At 35.9% G+C, this 13306-nt stretch overlaps 1 protein-coding gene across 1 annotated transcript in view; it reads right to left on the bottom strand.

Annotated features, from left to right (window-relative positions):
- Nucleotides 1–13306, bottom strand: part of csmd3a (CUB and Sushi multiple domains 3a) — a 437506-nt gene that overhangs the window by 78560 nt on the left and 345640 nt on the right. The window contains exons 55-57 of the mRNA XM_051721095.1: nt 11196–11369; nt 9782–9967; nt 7307–7480 (exon numbers count right to left, since the gene is read on the bottom strand). Coding sequence (XP_051577055.1) covers nt 7307–7480; nt 9782–9967; nt 11196–11369 — 534 coding nt within the window. The remainder of the gene's footprint in view (nt 1–7306; nt 7481–9781; nt 9968–11195; nt 11370–13306) is intronic.

The following is a 13306-nucleotide window of genomic DNA, read 5'->3' as shown; positions in this document are numbered from 1 at the left end:
AAAAAAAAAATTCACACTCTTGCTATTTAAAAAAATAATAATAAATTGCCTACTAACAACATCCAACAGTGTTTAATAAAATGTAATAAACAAATTTATGTTTAATAAAATTCTGTGGTGGAAATGGTGCTGATGGAAGATACGTTTTTGATTAACAAAATGGCCTTTGTCTTGCAATGGATAATTTCATAGCTAACATTTTATGTATCCTAAATACACACAATTCAAAATAATTTTCACACTTTTCTTTTTTTTTTTTTTTTTTTTACATTTTATAGCAAATTTACAGGTTGATTGGAAATGATGTCCAATAAAAATATCCTGCTCACAAGTAATATTTATATTGATTTTTGTTTTTGTTTCTTCAAACATCATTTTTATCATATTTCACCTCAATCATGTTCTTCATTGACAATTGTGTCGACTTTGTAAGAGGCAACATTGTTTGGCGCAAATGACGCCACAACTGTGTGACCGTCGTAATTTTGTAAAAATGATAGAAATAATTTTCACACAAAAAATATTGAAATGGTTAATGTTTATTTCTCACTTGTTTTAGATTATCAGAGTTTTAAACATGTAACAATTTGTATTTTTATAATAGATTTTCATTGTTTAATATTGAAAGTCTGGGACAAGGCTTAAACAGTAAAATCTATACATAAAAAGTATTTGAAAATTGCAAAAAATAAATGATGAAGGCCTAGTAAAAAGTTTTCAATTCAGTTTTAATGAGACCTTCATATAACAAAAAGAAAAAAAAAGTTTAATCTGTTAGTTTTAATAAAAAATAAATCATAAAAATGACCAAAGTTGAAGAAACACCAAGGTACGTTCCTTAAAAAGGCTACATAGAACTACTGAATATTACCATCATTAATGCCCAGGAAAAAAGATACATTGCACCTTTGTTGACATTCTGGGGTAAGTTGTCACAATGGTTCCTGCCAGTAAACAGCTTATAATGAGCTTTTCAGATAAATATTAACACTGAAAAACAAACAAAACAATTCATGAAACAGCAAAAATGGAAAAGGTAACCTACAAATAAGTAAATCCATTGTTTTGGCCAACAAATATTGCAAATGATACATTGTTTCAATGTATAACATTTAAAAGATGTGCAACAACTTGCCTTGTCCTGACATTTATATAAATATACCCTTGTCCTGAGAACAAACTTCAACCTTTCAGTCAAAATCTATCTTCATAATATAGCTGACCCTTGTCTTAATGTATCCCAGTAAGGTTTTTTGTGTTCACTTGTTTTTCAACAGCAATAGCTAAAATATGCTTATTTTGGAATTGTATATTGGAGCATAGAATTGACAAAAAATATCCTAAGTTCAGAGGGCTGTTAAATAGGTGTTTGAAACCAACATATAAAACCTCTGCTTGAGAAAAGACACATTTGTCTACTTGAACATTTGTCTTAATACCTTAAAATTGCTGAGATTTAGTTATTATGACAACTTCCCCGTGAGACAACTAGCCCCGGTCTCCTCTACACTGTATCTTAAAGTTAATTTTTCTACCGCATTTGTACATAGTTCTTGCTTTAAGAATAAACCTGTCTTTATTTATTTATTTTTATTTTCACCCCTTTTCTCCCCAATTTGGAATGCCCAATTCCCAATGTGCTCTAAGTCCTCGTGGTGGTGTAGTGACTCGCCTCAGTCCGGGTGGTGGAGGACGAATCTCAGTTGCCTCTGCGTCTGAGACAGTCAATCCGTGCATCTTATCATGTGGCTTGTTGAGCGTGTTAACACAGAGACCTAGCGCGTGTGGAGGCTTCATGCTATTCACCGCGGCATCCACACACAACTCATCACGTACCCCACCGAGAGCGAGAACCACATTATAGCGACTACGAGGAGGTTAACCCAACGTGATTCTACCAACCCTAGCAACCGGGCCAACTGGTTGCTTTGGAAGCCTGACTGGAGTCACTCAGCACTCCCTGGATTTGAACTTGCGACTCCAGGTGTGGTAGTCACCGTCTTTACTTGCTGAGCTACCCAGGTCCCCCAGCATAAACCTGTCTTAATCAAAAAAAGATTTTTTTTTTGTCTTAAACAAAAAACATCCAGGGAGCGGCAGTTCTGTGGGCGATAAAGGCTTGTTTGTGACAGAGGTCAGAGGAGAATGGCCAGACTGGTCCAAGCTGACAGGAAGGTGACAGCAACCCAAATAACAATACGTTACAACAGTTCTATGCAGAAAAGCATTTCTGATCATACAATATGTCGAACATTGAGGCAGATGAGCTACAGCAGTAGAAAACCCCTCTGGGTACCACTACTGTCAGCTTAGAACAGGAAACTGAGACTGCAGTGGGCACAGGCTCGCCAAAACTGGACAGTAGATGATTGGAAAAACATCGCCTGGTCTGACAAATCTGGATATATGCTGAGGTACACAAATGGTAGGCCCACTGCAGTCTCAGTTTTCTGTTCTTGGCTGACAGAAGTGGAACCCAATGTGGTCTTCTGCTGTTGTAGCCCATCCGCCTCAAGGTTCGACATGTTGTGCATTCTGAGATGCTATTCTGCTCACTACAATTGTACAGAGTGGTTATCTGAGTTACCGTAGCCTTTCTATAAGCTCAAACCATTCTGGCCATTCTCCCTTGACCTCTCTCATTAACAAGGCATTTCCGTCCACAGAACTGCTGCTCTCTGGATGTTTTTTGTTTTTCACACCATTCTCTATACACTCTAGAGACTGTTGTGCATGAAAATCCCAGGAGATCAGCAGTTACAGAAATACTCAAACCAGCCCATCTGGCATCATCAATCATGCCACAATCGAAATCACCGAGATCAAAATTTTTCCCCATTCTGATGGTTGATGTGAACATTAACTGAAGCTCTTGCCCCATATCTGTATGATTTTATACATTACACTGCTGCCACACAATTGACTGATTAGGTAATCGCGTGATTAAGCAGATGTACAGGTGTACCTAATAAAGTGGCCGGTGAGTGTACATATACTGTATTATTGCGTCTCAAGTAAATGTGTCTTGTTTGAATGATATTTAGATATTTTTAATGGAAAACAAGAGAAAAATACTGATTAAGAAACGGACTTTGTGAAGTTTGATGGACAGTTGGCAACTCTGTGGTCGTTGTGTGAGGCATACACATGCTAATATATTATATGACCCATAAGACACTTCTATACAGGTGAAGTCTTTGAATGCTATGGAGCAGTTATAGTTATCACTAATTGGCACAGCAGAGAGGTGTGAATCTGAGTTAAAGTCAGCCCACCAGAAGCTTAGCAGTGTATATTAAGGCTGCAAAGTTCGTTACATAACAAACTCTGATTCCCCTGGCAGCGCAGAGAGCTATTGATTTTGTTTTCCATACACACTATGCCATGTTGCTTTGGCCATATCGGCTTTGTGTCAGCAGTCAAATTCATTTAGCCAAATAATGTTTTGCAGTGGGTAAAAGGCATAAAACTCCCATGAAACCAGGCCCTTCAGGGGGACTTGCTTTTTATCTTAAACAAAAAACATGCAGCTGGAATCACTTTAAAAAGGAGCCAAGATGCAGCTGCACCCAGCAGGAAATCTCCAGGCTTCTGAAACTATAGTGATGCGAAAAAAAAAAAAAAAAAAAAACCCTGCTTTGTATCATATACCTCCTGAAAAAAAAACAGCACATTCAAAGCATAAGATACTGGATACAGTTGAGTGTCCTAGAACTCCAAAACACAGTCTCAACATCAAACCTCCTGAGGTGAATATGTTCACACAGAATGCAGAATTAACACTGGAGAAAGAGAGACACAGAGAGGAAGAGAGAGCCCAGCTGATTTTTTATGCTCAGAGGTTGCTCTTTCATTGCTCAAGAGACTTAATCAAGTCCTCAGTTACTTTTCTTTTAAGTATCAACTTTGGCTATGATGTTTCTCATAAAATTATTCTCGCAAGAAAAACAGAAAGTCTATGCACTAAAAGTTGACCTTCCATTTCCAGTGTGACAAATGAACCATAAGTAATATCAGCTGCAATTTTTTACATAGTTTTCTTGACCCATTATTTCATTGGACTGCCAAGAGTTGAGACATTTTAACAGCAAAATTGGATTTAACCATTTTTTTTTAAACAAAATAACCATAATTTACTTCCAAGATGGTAATTTGATGCTAACGATAATGTAATGAGGTCATGTGATAACAATGTAGTATACTACAGTTTAAAACGTCTATCCATTTTAAACTTTATTTAACTGTTGCTCACAGTTCGTGCATTAACAGTCTGATGCATATTGCACACAAAACTGGAAAATGTTTTCTCAATTTATTAAGTCCTAATCCAATTAGCTGGTTTGATGGAACATCTGCGACTTATGGCACACAGTCCGCCTGGAAACAGATTTGTGTTCACAAGGTGCAGGATTGATGCAACGAGCGTATTTGATGATTAAATAATCAGTGGATTTGATCAAATTCACCAGGTTAGTGACATCAAATCTTATAAAGATGTTCAGAGTTTCGTTCTTTGTTATGTCTGTGAAATAGTCTGTATTGAGGTTTTGTGTGCTGTACTGTACGCTATTTTCCCACTGTTTTTTGTGCGTTCACGAGCGGAAATTGCCGCGCTATTATTTAAATGAAACTTTCCCCTCAACAGTCTGTTATTATGGTATATTATATCTCAATTGAACCTGCCCCTGCACACAATGACAAAACCTACTGTGACTGATCGCTTTACATGTCAGTTAGATGGCTCTTCCAGTGCAAGTGGGCGGTTCTTGGCACTTCAAAGGAATATTCTGTGTTCAATACAAGTTAAGCTCAATCGACAGCATTTGTGGCATAATATTGATTACCACAAAAATAAATTTCGACTCATCCCTACTTTTCTTTAAAAAAACAAAAAGTTACAGTAAGGCATTTACAATGGAAGTGAAAGAGGCCAATTTGTTTACTTTATAATACCCACTGTATCAAAAGTATAGCCAAAAGACATAAGCATTATACATTTTAACATGATTTTAGTGTGATAAAATTGATCACTGACTCTTTCTGTGTAAAGTTATATCCAATTTTTCAACTTCGTTGCCATAATGATGTAACACTGAAACCCTATAATCCCGGTAAACGATAATTTTAACAAAGTACACATGTTTTAACAGAATTAATTTATTATAAAATTATAAGCTTCACATTTCTGCCTTTAAGCCCTCCAAAAACTGGTCCCATTCACTGCCTTTGTAAGTGCCTCACTGTAATCTCCATTTTCGCTTTTTTTAAAGAAAAAAATGATTGTGGTTTTCAATATTATGCCACAAATGCTGTTAATTGAGCTTAGCTTGTATTGAACCTGGAATATTCCTTCAAGTTGCAATACAGTCCAGACCTTTGCCGTTTTAGTCAAAGGTTTGGCAACAAGAAACTAATCATTGCTTTCTGTTTCACATACTATTTTTCTTTTTAAATAGCATGTAGTATACAGTACATACTGTGCAGAATTCAGTAAGTAGTAAGTTACAATACCATTTTGAACACAGGCAAAGAGACAAAAGCAGACAGGGTGTGAATGAGGGTAAAAAAGAGAGATATACAAAACGAAAGAATGAAAGAAAGAAGATCAGGCAGAACAAAGAGGAAACTCCCGCTGCGTACCCTCATGTTGTTCTAAACCCAATTACCTTCTTTCTTTTCAGAACACAAAGAGGGAAATTGCGGAAAATGTCCCGCTCACAGTTCTCTATACAATGACAGTGGATGGTGACCTTCTTGTCTTCAAGCTTCAAAAGGACACAAAAATTAAATGCACAAGTCTAATAAATAATTCCATGCGACTTGTGCCTTGTTCTGAAGTCATACGATAAGGTTTGGTGATAAACCAAAATCTAATTAGTAAATTTTGTTAAAATCTTGATTTCGAACTGTTGCTCTCCAGAATTTTCTTTTTTCTCTTTAGTGAATACTGTGCAGTACATACTGTATCCTGCCAACTAAGTTTTTAAATAGCAAGCAAAACAGTAGGCTTTATTCCATGATAAATGTTACAAACAGTTTTTGTTGTAACTACTGTGTCAAGACCGTTGCATGTGTGACGTCCAGTTCATAATGGAAATGAGAGCATTTAATTAGCATTAATATAACATAGTCAAGAAAGAGATGTTAAAAATAAAGCATGGACTAATTTTATGGTGCTTTTTTGTCTGTTTTGGAGCTTGACAGCATTGTATGGAAAAGAGCAACATGAACATTTTGCAAAATATCTCCTTTTGTGTTTCATAGAAGAATGGTTTGTCATACTGGTTTGGAACAACATGGCTGTGAATAAATTAAGACAGAATTTAATTTTTGAGAACTATTCTTTTATAGTAAGGAAAAAAATCTGTGTTGAATTAAACAGACAGTGTGTCAGTATGAAGAGATGGCATAGTGTGTCACCGACAGTTTCACACGCAGAGACAGAAGTCATTATTCAGTTGAACTTAATTAATTCATGTTAGACTGACACATAATGGCAGGAAATAAGAGAGAAGACAAAGATGAGCTTTCACTAATTGTGTTCACCAATGTGTTCATTCAAATGTGTAATTTCTCTTTCAAACGAAATTCTGAGAAACAAGTTTGAACAAGCAGGTGCAAAAGTTCTGTAAATAATGTTTTCTTAGAAAAGCGCAATGAGCCATAAAAGGCCCTGCATTACAGTTTTTACATTTAATTTCATGGGATCTGTAACAGTAGACTCTACTTCATTTCAACTGGACAGTCACAGGTGTGCATATTATGACTACGAGCACAGCTCATCCAACGCACTCTCACGGTGAAATCGTCAGGATTCGTATGACTTTTCTAAATTTGGCTAATTCGTATGATATCGTGCGACTGCACTCGTTTGAATTCCTATGACATTCACTACAGCCAATGACGTCGCTGGTCATCGTTTACATCTAATATGCTACAATTACTTGCTTCTGATACACAAAAGCTTCTTATCACGTTTACACACTTTACTGATTGGTTTAGTTTAGATAATGGGTTTGGGTAAGGGCATAATATTAATAAGTAAATAAATCCTTAACGCCTCGTGCACGGAACTCACGCTTACTTCCGCATTAGACATCTGGAAATTTGCACGTGATGAAGTCGTACGAGTTTATGTGAACAACATCGTGCGAGACCATACGAAATAGCCAACTTGTAAATTATGTACGACTTTTCATGAGCTTGGGTTGGCTCATCAAATCAGATTTTACAACTACAGTAGAAACCTCTTAAAATATCGCAGGCTCTCGCACGCAACTCTGGGTTTTTTGGTGGGCAGTCTTACCTGAGCAGTGTGGCTGCGAGCCACTCCATTGGCCGTTAAGCTGACAGGTGCGTGTGGACTCCCCAATCAAAATTCTGTCGTCTAAGCACCTGTAGTGCACTGTGGAGCCGAAGGTGAATTTGTCTCCGATCACAACCGCATGAGGAGGAGAACCAGGGTGGCAACAGTCAACCTCTGCAAAACAAAAACACCAGCCAACAAACACTGTAGAGATCGGACAGGAAGGTCAACTATTTATGCATTTAAAAATATATATATATTTATATATATAAAAAAAAAAAAATTCCGTAGCCTGTATTTCTTCTGCTTGAGCATCAGTCCTACTCTAGCTACTATTGGAACTTGGAAGTGAGATACTGAAGATACGTTCCACAGGGGGTGCCATAGCAGGTTTTAGAGAGTACGTGAAAAGAATAGGATTTGCTTTGTTTAACCTATATGACTAAAAAGAAATAATAAAAGGGATTATGACTGAGTCAAAATTTTGATTTCCCGATAAATCACAATCTTCATTTAAACGATCTTGATATATATTCTAAAAATCCAAATATCCATCTTTTAATAATGCGAAGTTCAGCACAGAGTTCCTTTCACTGCGTGTTGAGAGTTTGGTTTGCCGCATTCCGTTTAACGGGTGTTCAAAGATCCTTTTGTCATTGATAATGTCTCAATATTATATTTTTGCATAATCTGTGCTGGACAGGATTTAAACATGGTAATATATGAGCTGACAGTGATACATTACTAGCATTAGCATAATCAAAAAGCCCAAATATTTAATAAACAAACACAAAAGGATTGGGGCATGTGTAGGTGTTCCAATCGTGTGAGAATCTGCAGAGCTTTCTGTGGAGATCTGCATGCACAGATTTATGCGAGTCTGACTGTAACCCACTTTTGAGGATGTCATGAGAAACAAATGTTGCGTGGGTGAATTTCAGCACAGAGGAAAAGGACCTCATACAAGGCAAAATTACAGAAATTGTGTCTCTTTAAATCACTGCTTCTGTAACAAATTCAATGCCTTCAACAATAAACTTCAAGGTAATCAGTGTTTGTTTTAAAATTGCTTGGGAGTTATATATTCATATTTTCTGCTTTTTGACCATATTTGATACAGTATCTATGTATCTAATATTTTGAACTGATTTACAGAAATGAATTGATCTTACCAACTCTAACGTTGTTTTTGCTACTGAAGTTTAAATCAGAGACGCTACTAAAAGATTTCTGTCCTAACACCCTCATACTTGCAAAAACTACTCTAATGGCATGCTCTTTAGGAAATAAAAAAGCTAAAATAATTACAACATTTGCAATGCTAGTAAGTCGCCAGCAAATTCATTGTGACTATATTGTGAATATTCATTGATTTTAACATTAAAAAAACAAAACAATTTTAAAAATGTGTAATTTTCCACAACCCTAAACCATTGATTCATCTTAAGATGTATGACATGACATCTCTTGGGTGCGTCTAAGGAACACACAGGCTCTTTAATTCAATATAGCTAAGCTTCTTTCAAGCCTGTTTTTTTATTTATTTGCATTTGTTTGCATTATTTTGAATTGGAAATGCACCTGAATAAAACAGAGCTGGTAAAAACTTTAATATTATTCATCATACTGAAAGGCTGATGGGTGAAGACAGGCTGCTTATTAAAATTCCCTGTCTGAAAGCAACGAGAGGCCTCCATCAAGTAAAGTAAAAAATTATCTTGTGTACACTTAAGAAAAAAAAAAACTAATAGACGGCAGGGTTGTTCCCTTTTCTCTGACAATCTAAGTAGCTCGGTGGAGTCGAACAAAAACTGACAGGAAATGTTCAAATTCAGGTTTAAATGCAATTGTGGGTACAGAGATGGAAAACGTTAAAGGGAGGTAATTACTCACTCACAGGCAAATTAACACGTGTCTCTAATGAATTGGCAATCTGAGCAGCTGCTTCACAGAAAAGGTGTGTTAAATTCTGATGGATAAAATAAAGTCCAAACCTATATTTTTTCTCGCTAAATATCTAATTTGGAAATTTGTCACTCAACGAAAGTAAAATGGGTTGCAAATGGCAGTTCAGGATGACTTCAACTTAACATTGCATCTCAAAAATGCGATGCCCGTGGCACAAGATGTTTCGGAACAGTCAAAGACGTCTGTCTAGTTAATGTTTGCCTAGAAAAACTATTAAAACAGCGCAAAACGTAAGGTACTACTAATGGCTTACGTACTGTATAGTTGCCTTTGTATATTAAGCAGGAATACGAGACCTATTTTGAGGTATGGCCCCTAACAAGGTCTTTTCACAGACAGTAAAGACTCTACCGTAATGATCAGAACGTTGCACTTGACAGCATGCTGGCTGACCCGTGACACTTTCTATCTTCTCTTATACAGAGAGAGTTCACAGACTGTCAATGATGAAAAGTCACAATAACGAAAAATGGAATAAAATGATGGAGAGGACCAATAGAGATGTACCCAAGCATTCTGGTAATGGCTTGTCCCAGTAACCCACCGGCTGGCAGGTTAGAACTGATGACCCAAAGAGGTAATAGCCCGGATTGCAGTCATAGGACACCACGGTTCCGAAAGTGAAGTTACCGTACTCAATTTTGCTCTTTCTGATTGAGTTGGCTGGTATACCGGGATCAGTGCAGTTGACAACTGAAGAAACAAGAGAGGCATAAAAATATCAGGCTTATTCTATAATATGTGTTCGAACAATTCCACATTTCATAAATAAAAGAAAATATACAATTATAGGTGTCTGTTTTGCATAGATGGAGATTACTTCTCTTTTTTTGATTACTTCTTTTAAGACCGAAAAAAATATATATAATAAAATATAAACATTTACATTAAAAATATTTAAATAATATTTTAAATTTTATATTTAGAATATTAAATTAAAATATTTGTCATATTTAATATATATATATATATATATATATATATATATATATATATATATATATATATATATATATATATATATATATATTTAAATAATTAAAATGATTTATTTTTTAATTAAATATTTAGATACATATTGAATAAACAATTTCATTTACATATTTCTAACATTTAAATAATTTACAATATATTAAAATAATTTTTGTGTTCGCCAAAAGAATGTCATGATGATGAGTAAATAATGACAACATTTTCTAAATTGAAATTTTTTTGGGGGGTGAACTATTCCTTTAAGCCCTGAAACTTATGGAAGAACTTATGGAAAAATGCTGCCAAATGTAGTACCGTAAAAAAATAAATAAAAAATTTCTGTTAAATGCTTGTCTTGAAAACGTAGTTTTGCTATTATTATTTAAAAAAATGCCACTTGCTTTTACATTTCTTATCTAATGCAATGACATTCATACATTTTCAAGTGAAATACTTCTTGGAGCCACGGTGGATTCAAAATATTACACTCATTGTATTACTAAAGCTGCATAGAAGAATGATAAGTAAAAATACAGATTCTTCACCAATATGGCGAGATAAAATGCTCTGTTGAAGTGAATGAATGGACAAAACCAAATAAATAAGAATCCAGTCATGTAATCAACTGTACATCACTATTAATCACTTCAACCGCTCTGTTGTCAGAATCAAGCACTAAAGACGCTCCTCTGAGACACTGAGACATGCCACTAACAAAGCCAGGATTACATTCAAAGTATTCATCTTATCTTGTGATTTACAGAGCTAAACTGCTGCTATTCAGAGCGTGACTGAATGATTTACGTGTTGGCTGAATAGAGGACCAGAGGGCACTCTGAGTTCCAGTTGGTCATTCCTTTTTTAACCGCAGCAGCTGGAAAGTCAATTCCATCAGTGCCACTGTGTTTAAACTTCACTGTAATGAGAAAAGAACTCATTTGGGCCAAACCTCTGCATGTGGGCGGCTGTTGGCTCCACTGGCGGTCCGGCTGACACTGCGCTTGAGACGGACCTTCCAGAATGTAGCCGTTATTACAGAAGAAGGTCACCACGTCGTTGAGGTTGAAGCCATCGCCAACGGTGCGACCGTAGATAGGGCTGCCTGGGTGACCACAACTTACAGCTGAGAAACCGAAGGAGAAATATTATTGTTAAAAAGAAAGTACACTCTAAAATAAAGATTATGTCATCATTAACTCACCCTCATGTTGCCTGTATTACTTACTTTCTTATGTGGAACACTCAACATATGAGACTATGGCTAAACAATGCAAGTTGTGATTGAGCTTCTCTCATAGTGTTCATTAACATGCACAGGGGCGTAGATTCCGGGGGGGAGTTAACCCCCCCCCCCCATTATTTATCCCATGATCAATAGAATCATGGGTAAATGCTTCACGCTGCAATACCCCAATGTTCAAGCCAAATCTACGCCATTGAACATACAATGTAAGTGAATTGTTAGCCATCAGGCTGCTGGTTGTTTGATGGTCCTAAAGTCATATTTTGGCAGCATAAAAGTAATCCTCATGACTACAGGCGATCAATTAATGCCTTCAGAAGCAAATCGATAGGTTTGTGCAAAAATTAATAGATAATTAAAACTTTATTAACTTTAAAAAAAATCACTTCCTGCCAACAATCGACACATCACGTGATGTGAGCGCAATGGCACATTCACGTGAGAAGTCAGAAGTACGCACTTTGTTTACAACAGAGGAACGAACGTCACTTTAAACAGCAATCCAGCACTGTCCGGAAGCAATGATTTAAAGTTAAAAACGTTTTAATTATTGATTTGTTTATTACACCAACCTATCGGTTTGCTTCAGAAGACATTCATTGATCGACTGGAGTCGTGTGGATTACTTTTATGCTGCCTAAATATGCCTTTTGACCATCAAATAGCCAGCAGCCTGATGGCACCCATTTATTTGCATTGTATGGACAAACAGAGCTGAAATGTGCTTATAAAAATCTTCACTTCGGTTCTGCTGAAGAAGGAAAGTCATACACATCTGGAATGGCTTAAAGGTAAGTAAATCATGAGAGGAACTACTTTTCATTTTTGGGTGAACTACTCTTTAAAGAATATGACGCATGAGCCGCATATACAACCTTTACTATACTTTTTTTTTGCTATAAAGTAAGGCACTATCTACTGCCATTGATCTGAAAAGATGTGAAATTCATTAAAACATCTCCTTTTGTGTTCCGCATAAGGAAGAAATTCACATGGGTTTTGAACAACATGATGGGTGAGTAAATGATGTCAAAATTAAAAAAAAAACAATTGGGTGAATTTTCCCTTTAAAGAAATATTCTGGGTTAAATACAATTTACCACAAAATGTAATTTTGACTTGTCCCTCTTAAAAAAAAAAAAAAAAAATCTGGGTTGTGAGGCACTTAAAATGAAAGTGAATAGTGCCAATTAAACGTTAAAATTCTCACTGACTAAAAAGTATAGTTACAAGTTGTAAATAATGTGCATGTAAAAATGATTTTAGTATGATAAAATCACTTACTAACCTTTTCTGTGTAAAGTTATATCCAATTTTAAACCATGCAAGTTTAATTTTAAACTTTGTTGCGATGATGACACAACATTGGTGACAAATCCGCCACCAAAACAATGATTTGAACAACTGTACATCTCAAATAATACATGAGTTTTAATAGAGAAATAATGTAAGCACTTATATAACATTATAAGCTTCACATTTCTGCCTTTAAACCCTCCAAAAATTGGCCCCATTCACTTCCACTGTATGTGCCTCACTGTAACCTAGATTTTTTTATTTTTCTAAAGAAAAGGAGGGACGAGTTGAAACTGTTTCTTGTGGTAATCAACATTACGCCACAAATCACCCACACAATTTCAAGTGGTGTTTTCCCTCATTAAATGTTTCATTGGCAATGTCAGCATTTCCTGTTCTACACATTTTTGTTTGATGCCTTGCCTGTCATTGGCTTAACTGGGTTTACTTGCATTACATTTCAAGTCAATCCCTTGGATCCAAACCAAACGTTCCCTAAAGCACTCATTATTCTTGTACTG

Source organism: Myxocyprinus asiaticus, chromosome 16 (assembly GCF_019703515.2).
Source record: "Myxocyprinus asiaticus isolate MX2 ecotype Aquarium Trade chromosome 16, UBuf_Myxa_2, whole genome shotgun sequence".
Classification (NCBI taxonomy): domain Eukaryota; kingdom Metazoa; phylum Chordata; class Actinopteri; order Cypriniformes; family Catostomidae; genus Myxocyprinus; species Myxocyprinus asiaticus.
Note: the sequence above shows the minus strand (reverse complement) of the source record. Positions and strands in the feature narration are given on the sequence as shown.